The sequence below is a fragment of the Acartia tonsa genome, chromosome 11 (assembly GCF_053477335.1).
Source record: "Acartia tonsa isolate MP-2025a chromosome 11, ASM5347733v1, whole genome shotgun sequence".
NCBI lineage: Eukaryota > Metazoa > Arthropoda > Copepoda > Calanoida > Acartiidae > Acartia > Acartia tonsa.
This window is the reverse complement of record NC_137270.1, coordinates 3,212,896-3,230,632: the sequence shown is the minus strand read 5'-3', so window position 1 is coordinate 3,230,632 and position 17,737 is coordinate 3,212,896. Positions and strand designations below refer to the sequence as shown.

General features: G+C 34.0%; 2 protein-coding genes and 1 long non-coding RNA gene across 4 annotated transcripts in view; 2 read left to right on the top strand and 1 right to left on the bottom strand.

Moving 5' to 3' along the window:
• Positions 1-6,973, top strand: part of LOC145332973 (arginine kinase-like) — a 32,871-nt gene extending 25,898 nt beyond the window's left edge. Inside the window, exons 5-12 of the mRNA XM_080178108.1 lie at positions 1,108-1,171; positions 2,148-2,254; positions 2,494-2,623; positions 3,013-3,146; positions 4,801-4,857; positions 5,794-5,881; positions 6,207-6,366; positions 6,831-6,973. Coding sequence (XP_080034234.1) covers positions 1,108-1,171; positions 2,148-2,254; positions 2,494-2,623; positions 3,013-3,146; positions 4,801-4,857; positions 5,794-5,881; positions 6,207-6,366; positions 6,831-6,930 — 840 coding nt within the window. The 3' untranslated portion in view covers positions 6,931-6,973. The remainder of the gene's footprint in view (positions 1-1,107; positions 1,172-2,147; positions 2,255-2,493; positions 2,624-3,012; positions 3,147-4,800; positions 4,858-5,793; positions 5,882-6,206; positions 6,367-6,830) is intronic.
• The window catches only part of eIF2alpha (eukaryotic translation initiation factor 2 subunit alpha), a 45,369-nt gene that overhangs the window by 25,898 nt on the left and 1,734 nt on the right, over positions 1-17,737 (top strand). Inside the window, exons 2-9 of one of the 2 annotated variants that reach the window (XM_080178109.1) lie at positions 9,771-9,848; positions 11,338-11,433; positions 12,896-12,949; positions 14,064-14,151; positions 15,244-15,366; positions 15,630-15,801; positions 16,034-16,124; positions 16,576-16,690. In XM_080178109.1, the coding sequence (XP_080034235.1) occupies positions 9,778-9,848; positions 11,338-11,433; positions 12,896-12,949; positions 14,064-14,151; positions 15,244-15,366; positions 15,630-15,801; positions 16,034-16,124; positions 16,576-16,690 (810 nt within the window). In that variant the 5' untranslated portion in view covers positions 9,771-9,777. Of the gene's footprint in view, positions 1-9,770; positions 9,849-11,337; positions 11,434-11,488; positions 11,557-12,895; positions 12,950-14,063; positions 14,152-15,243; positions 15,367-15,629; positions 15,802-16,033; positions 16,125-16,575; positions 16,691-17,737 lie in introns of those variants that run through there. The other variant, XM_080178110.1, reaches the window with a different exon arrangement.
• LOC145332981 (uncharacterized) lies at positions 6,828-9,771 on the bottom strand. Its single transcript, XR_013884396.1, has 2 exons — positions 7,898-9,771; positions 6,828-6,926 (listed from the first exon to the last, which is right to left on the bottom strand). It is a non-coding gene; the product is annotated as an uncharacterized LOC145332981 (long non-coding RNA).

The following is a 17,737-nucleotide window of genomic DNA, read 5'->3' as shown; positions in this document are numbered from 1 at the left end:
TTATGCTACTTTACTACCCTTTCATTGTACAGCATGACCCTCGAAAAAGTATTTTTAAGCATCTGCAGCCCATATTTCTCAATGAATTATCAAAAAATGTATATGTTCTTATTCTCTGTAGATTTCCACATAAGTAGATATAAAAATATTTTTTTTACATTAATTAACAGCTGAGATTTTTTGAGCCAAAGTTTTGAAAAAGTGGCTGAGGAAAAAGTAACTTTTCAAGAAAAATGTTTTTTTTAAGTGAAATGACGTGTTTTCCTCATAATTTCAATACTTTTTATAAAACTTATATAAAGATGTTTCCAAGAAATTTATTTCATGCTGAAAGCACTTTTTTCACTTGCTCTAAAAGGCATTTTTAGATTAGTGTAAATTGCATAAACACCCTTACAGAAAGAAATCCTATAAAATATAGCAAATTGAAAGTTTACATAAACAGAAATCAAACACTTTTTATACTATCAAAATAAGTTAAAAAACCAAAAAGTTACAGCTACAAACTTTTATTAAACATTTAATAATTTAAATGATTTTTATGTGTCTTAGATTATTTTGATAAGTGGGCGTGAATTTATTGGTAAAGGTTGCGCTAATCCTTCTGGTAATGAGCATAAATTGGGGAGGGGTTTATTTAAGGTCATATTAATAAGTGGGAGATATTATAAGATTTGAGGGAAAATGGTTATAAGAAAAATGTATTCAGTAAAATTTGAAAAGTAGTTTTTTATATGTAAAAGTAACGTTTTTAAATGCAATAAAAAATGTATCAATTGTAAACTTGCTCTTCTTTCTTATTTGTTTTTTAACTGGTTGATAAAAAGTAATGTACTAATAAAAAACTAAGAAATATTTAGCAATATCCAGTTTCTCAAGCACCTTTTCCAAACTTTGGCTTTAAAAATCTCGGCTGTTAATTGATGTAAAAAAAATATTTTGATATCCTTTGATGTAGAAAATTATAGAGAACAAGTACATATGAATCTTTTAATATTTTATTGAGAAATATAGGCTGCAGATGCTTAAAAATACTTTTTCGAGGGTCATGCTGTATATGCTATAGGCGAAATCGCTATTGTATTAATATGATATTATGATGTGTAGGACTACCACGGTATCTCTGCTGATGCTGTCCATACCTCTGACATGGATGCATCCAAAATCCAGGAAAGTGTTCTTGCACACATTTTTAAATAAATATTTCTATTTCTTATTTGTCGTAAGAGAAAGCTTGATGAAAATCTGATATACCTAGTATTTTAATCTTGTATTATTATTAAAGAACTAACCTAACAAGGATGACAACATCCATAAAAGCGAATCACAGAAACGGTAAGACAAACGGACATTAATACTTGTATAGTGTCAGAACTGAATAATCAGAATATAAATGTATAAGAGTCAACGCAAAATTGCAAGTAAATTTGTTGAAAAACAGCTTGATTCAGGATAATGTTTATGGACATACTTACATTTTTAGGACTTGATTATAGAGTTGCTTCGCTTATTACATTATACTTTGTTGTCCCAGGAATCAATACACTAAAAATCAGATCAATCGGATGATCAGATCACATAAAAATTTGTTGTTAAAAAAGTAAAAAAATCAACATGTTTAAAATGGACGTACGGACATTTTGGTGATAATTATAGAGTTGCTACGCTTTCTAAATCGTACCTAACTATTAAAGGAATCACCATGCAAAATTTGAAATCGATAGTACAATTCTAACATGCCTAAATTAACGAAAAAAGCTATCCGTTACGTACGTACGTACGGACGTACAGACGGACCGGCCCTAATTATAGAAAAGCTTCGCTTTTAATAAGACTTAAATGAGGATGCGCATAAGAATGGGCTGGGCATCCTCCTTTTACCATGTAGTTTGAAGAATAATACATTTTGACAATGCAATAAAATCATGGATGGACACTGGACAAAGTGAGTTATAGAGCAGCTGATCAGCCATGTAATTACAAGGGGAGAAGAAAAAATTGGAAGGATAAGATAAATAAGAAAAAAATACCTACGAATTCTTTATATATCTTTTGAAGTATGACCGATAGACTTAGTCTGACCGTCCAAGTTAATTATAGAGAAGCTTTGCAGTCATATAGCCATTAAAGAACACTTAATGAACAGGGCACAATTGATCCCAGCGCCCCAGTACATTCCACTAGAATCAGAGTTGGCAGAAATATTGACGGTTTCGGCCTGTCACCCGGTATCACCAAGGATCAGAGGCTTGGGGTAAGTAGTAGAAGTAGGATGTGTGTGTATGTATGTATAATGTAACCCGTCTACTATGATCTCATCCTTTTTGTCACCTTTTTCCTGTCTTTCTGTTTTGTTAATTTTTCTCTTTTGCGTTTCTTTTTTTTATCCCTTTGTCTCTCTTTCTGCTTTAATTCTTTCTATATATTATCTGTCTATTTATCTACTTAATTCTTTCTCTTTTTGACCGTATTTTTAAGTCTTTCCTTTTTAAGGTTGAGGGTCTGATGAAGAAGGCCTTTGCCAACCTGACTGGCGACCTTGCTGGCACCTACTACCCACTCACTGGCATGGAGGAGAAAGTTCGCCAGCAACTTGTGGATGATCACTTCCTCTTTGTGTCAGGTAAATTCAGGGAGGGTGGGGATAATGAACTGAAATTATATTTGTCCTCAAAGTTTGATAAACATGGTCAATCATTTGTTGTCTTAAAACTTTAGGAAATTCTTATTAAATCTTGGATCAACCAGTAGTGTTATTTGCAGACTTGATAATTTTGTTTTTGATCATTGTTGATTTACTTTAATTTATTGTGCACTGATCCCTGGGTAAAAATCAGGGATAAAATGGAGAATGAATTTCAATATTAATCCTTTACACAGTTTATAAGCAGGATTATTTCATATGAATCTGATGATATCATGCCACCCTTGATTCTGTTCTACTCATTTACATGAAATTATTGTGAGGGGGGAAGAAAGCGTTGTAGACTAATCTTATATAACCCTGTATAGGCGACAAGAACCTGATCACCGCCGGCATGGAGCGTGACTGGCCCGAGGGCAGGGGCATCTTCCACAACAAGGAGAAGACATTCCTTACCTGGGTTAACGAGGAGGATCAGCTCAGAATTATCTCCATGCAAAAGGTAGGGATTCGAACTCGGGATTCTGTGACCGATTTTTAGAATTTAATTTCGAAACCTATAATTTATAAATATCCACTGGATTAGAACAGGTTCTTAGCCATACTGAAAAATTATTATAGCATCGTATTACAGACAATTTTCCACGAATATTAAAATAAAATCACAAAACTTGTTTTAATCTTCTTAATTTTTCACTTTTAATATCCGCGAAAAGCTCTCTTTAATATGATGCGATAAATTGTCCTTGTTTAAATCGAATCTTTTATAAAATTTGGGTCGATCCGTACTTACATACATAACGAATAGCTCTTATATCACAAATTAAGTATAAAAATGTTAGAATGTCTAGGTATATGGAAAAGCTTCAATTTTATGGATTTTGTGATCTTTGTTTTTTTTATAATTATGTAAGGCACTTCTTAAAATTTTTCTTTTATTTATCAACAGTTTATATAGACAAGTTATAGATTCCAATATGATTGAAGTGTTTTTGTTAGTATAACTTGACACTTGTGCACTTCAGGCACGAATACAGGGATAAAGGACTTAAAAAAATTATATTCAAGTATAGACACATATGGATCCGCTGGATTAGAACTGGTTATCTCAGCCATAATGAAAAATCATGTAAAGCATCGTATTAAAGACAACTTTCCACGAATATTGAAATAAAAATCATAAGATTTGAAACCAGTTTTGCTTGACTGGGCCTTCGGCCCCTCAGAGTTAACAAAACTGGTTTTAATCTAAAGATTTTTCATTTTAATATCTATGGAAACTTGTATATAAATAAGGGGGGGGGGGTTTTAATGCAACCATCTCGTATTCAATGATTAAATGGCACTTAGAATTCAAATTTCGATCAGAAATTTTGCATGAATAATCCTTGGTAGGTCTATTTTCCCTAAATCGAACAAAAAGTTGGAAAAGTAACGGCTAACGTCTGGCGGCTCAGCTGTTTTGCCATTTTATTACTATCTTAAGAGCAAAAAAGTCACGAAACCTATTTTCACATAATACTTTTTCTCACTCAAAAACCTTATCAAACGGTTGTAGCCGGTAGCTGTTGGTACTAGAAATTTAAAAATTGGTTATTGCTATCATTTAATATAAATTAAACCAAAAATATGTTTTAAAAAGTTGATTCCTACGTAATTAATGATGAATTTGCCCTGAAAATAGGCAAAAAACGGCTAAACGGCTGAGCCGCCAGCTGAGCCGCCAGCATGACATTTAAAAACCGATTTAGCTAGATACACAGAACATTTGTACTTAACCTTTTTTCAAATAAAATAAACAAGGATGACAACATCAGTAAGCGGCAAAGCGTATAAAATGATGCCCATGGTTGGACAAGCGGATGACAAAGTGGGTTATAAAGCAGATGTTCAGTTTTCATGAAAGAGAACATAAGCCATAGTTCAAAGAAAACAGTGAAAACATTGTGAAGAAATGAGCATTTTATCTTTTGAAGCATGACCGGTGGACCAAATAGATTATATACTGGATGCTCATTAGGACACATAACCTTCACCAAAATATTCAGCTGTCTTTCCTAAATAGTAGCACAGATAAAAACATTTGATATTTGAATTACGGACAATTACGGGAAACTGTGTATATTTTCATTTTTGTTAAAGCTTGATATTTTTAGGGTGGAGATGTGAAGGCTGTGTTTGACAGGCTTGCCAGAGGAATTCAGGCTGTTCAGGTAATCTTTATCCTGGTCCTTTCAAATATCGACATTTTCAATCTATTAACTTGTAAATATCATAATGAGTTAGTTTATCTGTGTTCCTTTTCAGGGATGAGGGATTACAATGGCCCATAAATTGATGTACATCCCCAAATGATGATACATATTACATATAATTTACCCTTCGAATTCAGTAGATTAAAATTATGGTTGGCACGTTTGAATCCTCAACGTAATGATCCAACCAATCAAAATTCACTATTATCACTAAAGTTGTTAAGCAAACGAATAAGAAAACGTTATTATAAACCTTAAGAACTGGTGTAATTAACAGCCAATTGTCCCTCCATCTCTTTGCGTATTATCAGTCTGGTTTATCTGTGACCCTTTTATTACAGGCCGGCCATGAGTGTGAGCAATGGGGATTAGAATTAAAATTGGGAAAACCTGCCTTTGCTCTTTTTTACCCGGTCAAAAATGCACCCCTTTGGCAAAACTCTGTACACGCCAATGGTGTAATCTTTAGTGATTTGTATGACAAAAAAACACATCACTTTTGCAAGATTGTTTCATCAAAGACTTCAACATTCCTGTGTCCAGATTAGACTTATTAAAGTTTTAATTATAAATATATATTATTATTACTTTTAGGTAATATATTTGATGTTTTATGTTATTTAATCTTTCATCCAGATTAGATTGATAATATCAAAAAAGCCAATATTTTTCATAGTTAATCTAGAAATTTCTGGTTTAATTTTTTTTTCATCATTTGACAACTATGTATATTAGACATATTTATAACTCGGGAAGGGAAAGGTTACCAAAGATAGAATTTATTTACGGCTCTATTTTGTTTCAAACTATGATGACTAACTACAAATATCTGAATGAGATGGAAAGATTATTTTATCGTTCTTTGTCCTATCCCTAAAACTTCAAATTTTTCAGGACAGCGTAAAGAAAGAGTCTGGAAAGGACTTTATGTTGGACGCCAAGTATGGATTTATCCATTCCTGTCCCACCAATCTCGGAACAGGTGTTGTGTTTGTAGTGCAGCTACTCTAACTTGGGTATGTAAGTACGTATGTGAAACGTCCTTGCTAACCACTGTACGAATTTGATTTTCATATGAGAAATATTATTCTAGTATAGCTTCATAACCGATTGCTATTCGCTGGCATAGAACCGGTTCTTAGCCATATTCTGAATAATTCTGTGTCGATTTGTATCATTATACAATTTTTGGGATAAGGTGCCTTGGGGCCAACATAACTTAAATTTATCTTATTATTTTTATTTTAATAATCGCGGAAACCTTTCTATTATACGGAGTCATAATAAAATAACTATTATTTGACTAGGTATGAGAGCTAGCGTACACGTTGACCTCCCTGGCTACACCAAGGAGGGTGTTGATGCTCTGAAGGCTCGTTGCGAGGCTCTGAAGCTGCAGCCTCGTGGTACCAGGGGCGAGTCTGGCGGTCAGACTGGTGTCACCTACGACATTTCTAACAAACACAGGTACACATAGATAGATAGATATATAACTGTAGTCACGTGACATATCGTAGGATGATCTAGCATTAGGCAGAATGGTGTCACTCATTACCGTGCACACTCCCAAACAAGAGTCGTGCAATTAAAGGGTTGTTTGTCTGTCGGATGTTACTTAGCCCTATAGTTTCGTATGACATTTGTACATCTGGTACATATTTTGTTTTGTCTGCCTGTTGTCTTTGGCCAAGCTTGAAAAGACACAACTTTTTTTTAAGATTTAGTGATTTTCTTGGAGTTTTGCATATTTTTTCTCTTTTCTTGTGACAATGGAATATCTGCTCTATAGATCACTTCTGTCTATTTCATTGTCTATTCCATGATTTTTTTGTGCAAAGCTACTTATGTCATCATTGTTAAAGTTTTAGATGGGTACGTGAAAAATTATTCAAAATTTTGTTTTGACCTGATTCTAAAGACACTCTATTCAGGCTTGGTTACAGCGAGGTTGAGCTGGTTCAGTGTATGATTGACGGTGTCAACACACTTGTCAAGGAGGACATTGAACTCCAGAAGAAACACGGCCTCTAAGGAAAGGATTGTTAAATTATCAAACTACACGTGGGAAAAGTTCCTTGTAAGCATCAAAGGGGGGAGGTGGATGAAATTTTTTTGACTAAACCTGAAACTAAAAGGAACTCAACCAAATATGAGTTTAAGAACTGATCTTTGGAATGTCAGTTGCCTTAAAGGAACTGCCATGCAAAATTTCAGTGCTGTAATTTTAATGTTGATTATATTTCTTTGAATTTTAGGTTATGTCACAAAAAGCGTCTCATCCGCCTCTCTCATTTTTTGAGTTAGCTAAGCTTTTAATTTTTAATGACACCGGTAGATAACCGCTTTTTTGTATAATTAAGTATTGATATCTTTATTTTGGTCTCAGAAATATCTGTAATTTTATAAAGCAATAGGTTACGTATCTAAATTTTCACATGTATGGAAGTATTATAAAAATCACAATTATTCCACCTCTAGTTTAAAATTTTTTGGTTGAAAGTTTGGACACTGCTAGTTTGAACCAAACAATCAATGTTTAATAAGTCCTTAAAGTTTCTGAGTTAATTTTTGAGAACTTCTTTGAAAATCTTGGTAATTTACACTCCACTGACTCCTTGGGAAATTAAGATAATAGCAGGGGTGTATATATTCTACATGGGATCCCCGGCTCAGGGGGGGGGGAAATAAAAAATAAGTGGTTGGAGGGGGAAAAAATGTAAAAATTAAGAAAATTGAAAAAAAAAATTCCATTTCCGCCCTCCTCCTTGGTGAAAAAAAACTAAAAAAATGTGTGGTAGGAGGGATAAAATAAATAAGATATAGAAATCTTTGAATATTTTTCCATTTCCCCCCCCCCCCCACCCCCCCTACTTGGTGAGAAAAAACTAGTGGGGGGGGGGGGATATAAAATTTTGCAGCCGGGGAAAAAAAAAATCTTGTGCAGAATATACACCCCTGGATAATAGTAAATAAAACTTGTTTTAATAATCTTTAAAACCTCAGATGATCTCTGAATAAAAACAGGAGTAATCCATACAACAACGGTGGTAAACTTCCAGGTTTATACCTGGAACTTGCATCAAATCTGCCACCTTAATGTCTGCCTGATTATTCCTGTTAAATCATACTGCGCCTCTCTTGTAGTCCTACAGACAATAGAAGCTTATTATCATAAATTCTTTTCTAATATCAAAGCATTTATCTTGTTAATTTGTTTATTTTTTAAGTAGCTCAGAAAATATTTTTGAATTGTTATGTATAAAAAAAATGTATTATATTATAGGAGCTCTGTTAAAACGTTTTAGAATTTAAACAATGCATTTATTGAATTTTTAAAAACTACTTTTGTGATATGAAATGTATTTCTGGTGAATAGCTTCTTTTATTAGTTCATATTCTTTACTGTTTATATATTTTGAAAGATTTTTAATTATAAAAAATCCACCAAAATTAAAAGACAAATTCTTTGAAAAATAAATAAATAGAAAAGGATAAAAAATTTAGATTGTAACAAAACCAGTGATTTAAAAAAAAAGATATGTTTATGCCTGGTTTATGAAACTTGTATGAATGTATATAATATGTGATTCAAATGTTGTTGAAGTTTTATATTTACAAAAAAAATGATGAAATTGTTGCATTTATGATATGATATAATAATATTGTTTTCTGAATAATTCATTTTTTAAACACAAAAAAATCTGTTTTTGTTTGCCTTATGGTTCTGGCTAGTTTTATCGTATGTGCCAGGTTTAAGGTTGTACAAAACAGGTTTGGAATATCATTGAAATCAAGTGTACCTAACTCGTATCTACCTTGCAGAAAACAGAGGCATTTATTTTGAACATGCTTACTTTTATATCTGAACCTACTATCTTAATATCTTGAAACATCGGAACCTGAATATCGATCAATCTGCCTCAAATTTTATGAGAGGGGGGGGGGAGGGCATTTCTCGCCGTTGAAGTTCCCAGTGCATGTGATAGAAAATATTGGATCATGGGAAAAAAGCGAAGTAGCGGGTTTTCTCGTATTTTAACGGTAGCTTTTCTCCAATTTTTAGCCCTTGTGGGGGCCATTAACATTTACCTAACATAAAATAACCGAAAACCGCTAGGTACTTAGTTTTCTTTCCATGATCCAAAATATTTTTAATTGAGATATTTTAAGTTACAAAAAACTTCCTAGCCAACATGCTAAACATCCGTCTCTTTTTGGGGTAACTTCTAAAGAGTCATAATTATGTCTTCCTCTCTGTAAATAGTATGATTGAATTTTTAAATGGCAACGGCTTGTAGTCAATTTTAGGATTTACTGGCATTTTAAGAACAATTAAGATGCCGTAATATTATCCCAAGTAGAGCAGATACTGACGCTTTTTTAAAAATCTGAAATGCAATACAAAACGCATATAAGCACTGAAACTATTTGGGACATTGATTATATTTGCACCATCCTTGTCACAAAGCACTGTGTGACGTTAATATTGCAACTTTGCACTGTGCACATTCTTGTCATATCATATCTATGAGTGCTGTTTTAAAAAAAGTGATATTGTTCCGAAATAAAGACCGCCACTAAAAAAAACATTTCTAAATTTTCTGCTTTTATCAGGGCGAAACAGGTTATATAAATAGAGGGGAGGAATAAGGCGTTTAGGTTAATGAAAAAAGCATTAAATTAGCACATCTTCTTGACTTTCCTCTCAAAATTGGAAGATTTTTGGTTAGAAAACAATCTGCAAATAACCTTTTTTTCCTAACCTATCTGGCTCTTCGCCCCCTTAAAAAGCCTTATGTGGCCATGTTGATATTGGAACAAAATAAAAATGCTAGAGAAAAATGTATTTTAAGTGTTTTGTGTTTTTCAGAAGTCATAATGGTGATATCGTGTAGATTCTACGAGCAGAGGTATCCGGAGGTGGAGGAGGTTGTTATGGTTAATGTCTGGTAAGTGTCCTACAGGTTATTCGCAGGGATATCAAGGGATAAGACAGTTCAGATTTATTGATATTAGGGTTGGGCCGGATATCCGGCCATTTTCAATATCCGGTCGTTTACCGGATATTAAAACTATCTGGTAACAAGATATCCGGCTGTTTTTTTGACGCCGGATATCCGGTTATCCGGCCGGATATCGAACGTCGGCCAGATATCCGGCATTAGAATTCAGCCAGATATCCGGTATCCGGCTAAAAAAGTATCCGGCCCAACACTAATTGATATACAATACATCCCTATTGATGGTACACAAAAATACACCTAGAGATGAATATTAGTAGAAAAATCTCTTATGTTGAATTCAAACAATCAAAAGGGGTAGTTTCACGAAATGCATTTGAACATAATTTAGTGAACCGCATATTTTATTCTGGTTAAATGGTTAAAATACATTTATATAGCATATATTTGAAAGAATTTCAATTTTCTACCACGTAGTTACCACGTAACAATTAGTTAAGGTAACAATTAAGATAGTGCAGTTAAAAAAATTTGGGTACCAGGTAAATGTAAGGGAGAGGTCATTTTCTAGTAAATCCCGTAAAGGTGTGTGTTATAAGGCCTAAAAATAGTAGTAGAACGATAAGGTGCTCTATATATTTGTATTTCCTATTGAATAGAACAATAGGGAAGAAATTTTTTTTTTTTTTTTTTTGATAACCGTACCTGGAATATCTGAAATTTCTATCAAACGCTTTGTTTGGCTCAAACTGACACAAATAAAAAAAAATATAATTATAATAAATCAACCTGTAAAGAATGACTTCTTCCTTTGTTTAATGGTATAGATTGTTCTTAACCTTTACCTTGTACCTATAGAAAACATTATTATTATAATTATATTTTTTTTAAATTTTTGTCAGTTTGAGCCAAACAAAGCGTTTGATAGAAATTTCGTATTTTTTTTAGATAATCCAGGTACGGTTATCAAAAAAAAAAAAAAAATTTCCCTATTGTTCTATTCAATAGGGAATACATATATCTAGAGCACCTTATCGTTCTACTACTATTTTTAGGCCTTATAACACACACCTTTACGGGATTTACTAGAAAATGACCTCTCCCTTTATAGTCAAATGTGCCCTTCCTCTTCCTGGGATTCTCAGGAAGGTGTAACTTACTATCGGGATAAATACGACTGGTAAAGAATACATACATAAAGAAAATGCCATAATTGAAAAGGGTATTTTTACATAACCTCTATTTTTTTATTAGTGGCATAATTAAAACATCAACATATTGTTATAAATACATATATTTTATGCAAAACGTACAATACATCCATTAAAAAAAATTTGGGAGACTTATATACCTTTATATATATATCTTTATGATGCTGTGTAAGTAGAATCGAACCTATTATCCCAAGATCTGTACCTAAACACTGTATGTATTGGCTTAGACTATTTATAAAGTGCAAAATTGATTTTGTTTTTAGGAAAATTGCAGACATGGGTGCGTACGTGCATTTACTTGAGTATAACAACATTGAGGGTATGATCTTGTTGTCTGAATTGTCCAGACGTAGAATTAGGTAAGTACTCATTGTAATAGCGCAGCTAATCCATAACTAGGGGCCGTTACGACCGTCAAATTAAGAGTATATTATCATTGAGGGTATGATCTTGTTGTCCGAATTGTCCAGACGTAGAATTAGGTATGTACTCATTGTAATAGCGCAGCTAATCTATAACTAGGGGCCGTTACGCCCGTCAAACTTAGAGTATATTATCATTGAGGGTATGATATTGTTGTCTGAATTGTCCAGACGTAGAATTAGGTAAGTACTCATTGTAATAGCGCAGCTAATCTATAACTAGGGGCCGTTACGTCCGTCTAATTTTAAGTATAATATTATCGAGGGTATGATATTGTTGTCTGAATTGTCCAGACATAGAATTAGGTATGTACTCATTGTAATAGCGCAGCTAATCTATAACTAGGGGCCGTTACGTCCGTCTAATTTTAAGTATGATATTATCGAGGGTATGATATTGTTGTCTGAATTGTCCAGACGTAGAATTAGGTAAGTACTCATTGTAATAGCGCAGCTAATCTATAACTAGGGGCCATTACGTCCGTCAAATTAGGAGTATATTATCATTGAGGGTATGATATTGTTGTCCGAATTGTCCAGACGTAGAATTAGGTAAGTACTCATTGTAATAGCGCAGCTAATCTATAACTAGGGGCCGTTACGTCCGTCTAATTTTAAGTATGATATTATCGAGGGTATGATATTGTTGTCTGAATTGTCCAGACGTAGAATTAGGTAAGTAATCATTGTAATAGCGCAGCTAATCTATAACTAGGGGCCGTTACGTCCGTCTAATTTTAAGTATAATATTATCGAGGGTATGATATAGTTGTCTGAATTGTCCAGACGTAGAATTAGGTAAGTACTCATTGTAATAGCGCAGCTAATCTATAACTAGGGGCCGTTACGTCCGTCAAATTAAGAGTATATTATCATTGAGGGTATGATCTTGTTGTCCAAACTATCCAGACGTAGAATTAGGCACCTACAAGTTTTTGTAGCGCAGCAACTTCACAAGCAGATTCCGATAAGTTGGCCTTGTCGAGGGTGCAATCGGTAAAAGTCCAGGCTTAATGTTATGTCAGTAATTACGGGGAAACTCTTACATTTTAATATGTTCACATGTCCGTCGGACCGAGTCTTTTGCGTGTATTGATTGCATTATTTTACCTTTTCTTTGGCGACTTTGAGTATTCTTATCCACAAATAATATATTTAGTGATTTATTGATAATATTTCATTAGTTAAGTTCGTTCTTATCAAAATTGTATAGGTATGTAATGGCTTTTATTCATAATGACCGTTTAAAAAAACTTCTTAAGTCAAATTAATTTTTTTTTTTTTTTTCGACGAAACAATACGTAATTTCGACGAACTTATGGCATTGTACAAATTGTAATTTTTGCAAGCGTATTTCACATTTTAAACTCGCATACTGTTGATATTTGTATTATTTTAGGTCTATCAACAAGCTTATCAGAGTTGGCAGAACAGAGCCTGTAGTTGTTATTAGGTGGGTATTTTATTTTTGGATCATAGAAAGAATACGAAGTAGCGGGTTTCGTCGTATTTTCACAGTAGCTTTATTCCAATTTCTAGCCCCTTCGGGGCAGGGTGGGGAAAAACCCAGGGTTTTTTGAAAAAAGCCAAGCCCATCCCAACCCGTAAAAACCCTTAAAACCCTGGGTTTTTAAGGGTTTTTTTGGGGGGGTTTTATTGGGTTTTTAAAAAACCTTGGGTGGTTTTTTTGGGTGGGTTTTTTGTATGCCCACCCTGCTTCGGAGGCAATCATTAATATTTACCTAACCTAACCTGAAATAACCTTTAAAAAGCTATGTAAAAATACGACGAAACCCGCTACTTCATTTTCTTTCCATGATCCATTATTCTTCATATACGCGCTCACATCAATATATGTAAAAACACTCGATCGTAACGTATCACGTAGCGCATAATCCGCTCGTTGTCGGGAAGGTGATAAATTCTAATATCAGTTTAACACTGCGTTTTAAATAAAGAACTTAAAAGGGGTTCCTACTGCTCCCACGTCTGGTGCGCAACAAAATAGTTAGTGTATGGGAAATGCCTTAGCTAATAACAGGCGGATCAAATTACTGTTCACAGTTAGAACTTCCATACAAAGGCCGTTCAATCAAAGGGTTGGTTGTATTGGCGTCTACAGCGAATTACCATGGGGGTGTGAAACAATTAGGGGGGTAGGTAATGAACAAGTGAGAAAAAAAATATTGTCAAATTCAACTAAAATGAATTCGGATTACGTATGAATCGGTGCTAAACGGGATAGTAGCATGAAGTGCATTTGTAAAGTTTTATTGCAAGCATGAGTTAAAAGAATACCATCTAATATGTTTATGTATAATTCGGTACTACAATAAATAACAATCAATTAGGCACCACCAAATTCATCATCATGCTGTTTTTGTGAAAACAGGACAGCCATTTATGTTACATTTATCCAAAAAATATAATTTTCAAGTCTTAATATTTTAAAAAAGATTTTTACGGATATCGGAATCCTACATTGCATTGGGTAACTAGCGAATTTTTCGAAACGGATTCGTATTGCAATCCTAATCCATAAATTGAAATGGTTTAAAATAATTTAGGGTTGACAAGGATAAGGGTTACATTGACTTGAGTAAACGTCGTGTTTCCAAAGAGGATATTGAAAGATGTACAGAAAAGTATTCCAAGGTATGTTTACATATTTGAATTGTAACAAGGATGACAACATCCATAAAAGCGAAGCACTGAAACGGTAGGACAAACAGACATTAACACATGTATAGTGTCTGATCTGAATAATCAGAATATAAAAGTATAAGAGTTGAAGCAAAATTGTAAGTAAATTTGTTGAAAAACTGCTTGGTACGGGATAATGTTTATGGGCATACTTACATTTTTAGGACTTGATTATAGAGTTGCTTCGCTTATAATATTGTCCTTTGTTGTCCCAGGAATCAATATACCAAAAATCAGATCAAACGGATAATTAGATCACATAAAAATTTGTTGTTAAAAAAGTAGAAAAATCAACATGTTTAAAATGGACGTACGGACATTCTGGTAATGATTATAGAGTTGCACGCTTTATAAATCGTACTTAACTATTAAAGGAATTATCATGCAAAGTTTGAAATCGATAGGACAATTCTAACATGCCTAAATAAACTAATAAAAGCTATCTATCTCGGACGGACGGACCTACCCTAATTATAGAAAAGCTTCGCTTTTAAAAATAGATAAACTGCGTAGAAAAAAGCAAGAACTCAAATGGTTTCTTTTCTCATGGAATTTTAGAGATATCGAGAACAAGTGGGGCTTTATCTCAGAGTCCCTAGAGAGCACAGAACACTCTACCTTCCTTTATTTAAAAAATAAAATGAAATTAGGGGGAGGGGTTAGTTTTACCCCTTTTTATCTAATTTCTGCGGAGTTGGGAGGAGGCTCTAAACTTGCAGTGCCCAAACCTGCGGGCTACCTTGTCAATACTACCTAACTTAAACCAAGAAATAAGGGGAGGCAAAGATTTTTATAATAGCTTTGAGTGAACCGTCAAAACAATAGAATAGAAATAAATCCAATCCATATTCAGGGATACAGGGATAAGACAAAAAAGAAAATATATAGACTATTGATTCCCCTCCCCCTTAATTTTAATGTGTAAAACTCTGCCTATTAAATAATTGGTAAAAGAGGGATCGAATATGAATCTAATTGTATTTAATCCTTCTCTATATCATGTGATATCGGCGTATCGCAAAACTCAACTAATGTCATATTAAGGCGAAGGCGGTGAACTCAATCCTGAGACACGTGGCCCAGATTCTGGGATACAAGAGCGACCAGGAGCTGGAGGACCTGTACCAGAAGACTGCCTGGCACTTTGAGAGGAAATCAAAGCAACCAGTAAGTTGTATTATTGTGTCATACCTGCCATGTTTGTACCTGGAGCTTGAGCCAGTTCTGTGGCTATAGTATTTAAAGGCTAGGGGGAGGGAACATTGGATTGTAAATTTCACTGGTACCCAAAATTTTAAAAAGTTACCTTCCCAGAACCTGTAAAAACTTAAATTGTAATGTAGAACCATATCGTTCAAGCGGTTAGCGAGATCATTCAGTACTGACAGACTGACATCCTGTTTCTTTTATATGAGAGTATCTTTATCCAGGGATCAGCCTACGACTACTTCAAGCAGTCAGTGACAGAGCCGTCTCTGATGGACGAGTGTAACCTTGACGAGAATACCAAGAAGGTGCTCATTGATAATATCAACAGAAAGTTGACACAGATCAATGTCAAGATCAGGGCCGACTTTGAGTGCTCCTGCTTCACTTATGAAGGTAAGAAGTTAAAACTTACAGAAAAATGTCGTGCAATCAATTTTTGGAGAAAAAATTATGATTATAGATCTTGTGTGTAGCTTTACTCTGCAGTACTTTTAACGTCCTGCGGTTTGCTACTCATGCTGGGTTCTCCTAGTACACTTACCTAACTTAATATGCATTGAAATAATTTCTTTGAAAAAAATGCCAAAAAAAACTGAGAAAATCATTGAATTATTTTTGTTTTTAGGTATTGATGCTGTAAAAGAGGCTCTAAGAGCTGGAATCAAGGTTGGAACTGAGGAAATCCCGGTGAAAATCAACCTCATTGCCCCACCTGTGTAAGTTATTCTAAATTAATATAGGATGGAAGAGTCTGAAGAGATCTCGAAAACTGTTTAATTTTTTTCAAGTTTCAATAATGTGATTATAGTCCAAAAAGTTTTAAAAATCTATTTTAAATTGACAAAGGGACATTCTGGTGATGATTATAGTTTCCACACTTTCTTAATTGTACCTAACTGATACGGGAATCCTTAAGTATAGAAAGTTTGATTTTAACATACTGAAAAATCATGTATAGCATCGCATTACAGACAATTTTCCACGAATATTAAAATCAAAATCATCCGTGCCTTTGTCCCTCGAGGCTAACACAACTAGTTTTTAATCTTATAATTTTCCATTTTAATATTCGCGGAAAGCTGTCTATAACACGAGGCGATAAATAACTATTATTTTTTAAAGAAATGACAGACAAAGCATTGCAAGCAATAATTGTTGAATATTTAGGTACGTCATGACCTGTTCAACATCTGAGAAGTCTGAAGGCCTGGCCATGCTGAACGAGGCCTGCAGTGTCATTGAGACAACCATCAAGAAATCCGGGGGAAACTTTGCCATTCAGGTATCATGATTTGCAACGTCATGTAATAAGTAAAATATCTATTTCATCAAGGGTAATAACGTTAGTTTTTAAATATCATTAAGGGAGGGGGCGGAAGTGACACTTTTTGAAACCAAAACTAAAAGTCAAAGGAATTCAATTAAATAAAGAGTTACAGCTCTTAGATTTTGCATGGCAGTTCTTTTAAAGAAGTACAATATGGAACTGTGAATAAACGGCGGTGGAACCGCCGCTCCCGCCGAGAACCGCCGTTTCCCGCCGATTTTGTTTGTGCTTTATCGCCAAATTAGACAATTTTCAATCATCTGAGAAAAACTTTTTTTAAAAATAAAAATTTCCCTTCTATTTGCACTTGACACTTTTTAAAAATATATTGAACGGCAACATACTTCTAGTAAAACCACACTTCTCTTTTCCTGCATTATCAGCCTTCCACTTTCCTGTCGTTCCTTATATTTGAATTTTGCGAGAAAAGGCAAAATATTCGGCGGGAAATGGCGGTTTTTGGCGGGAGCAGCGGTTCTGCCGCCTTTACTTCACAGTTCCATATTTCACCTCTATAATGCAACTGCATTGTAAAATCTCAGTGCTGTAACTCTTTTTTTAGTTGAGTTCCTTTGACCTTTAGTTTTGGTTTTGAAAAGTGTCACTTCCGCCTCCCCCCTTTTGTATTTATGCCACTCTTTCTGTAATATAAAGTAGAAATTTTGGTCTGAAGCTAAATATCACAGAAATTGAGGATTTGAGTTGATTATACTTTTTACGGAAGCTTTATAAATGTCTTTGGATGGTTTTAGGCTATTTCCCTGTTCTCTATCGCCTTCCCCCAGTATTAAAAATTACTTAGATTTCAAAATAATGTTCTATTTCTTAAATATTAAACATACCTATAGCTGTCATTTAACTTGTCGAGTTGGGGATTTAATGAAATTAATCATCCTATCTTTTTGCTTCGTTTCAAAAATAAGTACCCAAAATTTTATAATCACGTTTTCCCATTTGCTGACTTTAAAACCTTCTGGCTCCTTTAAATAGCTGTAGTGTCTA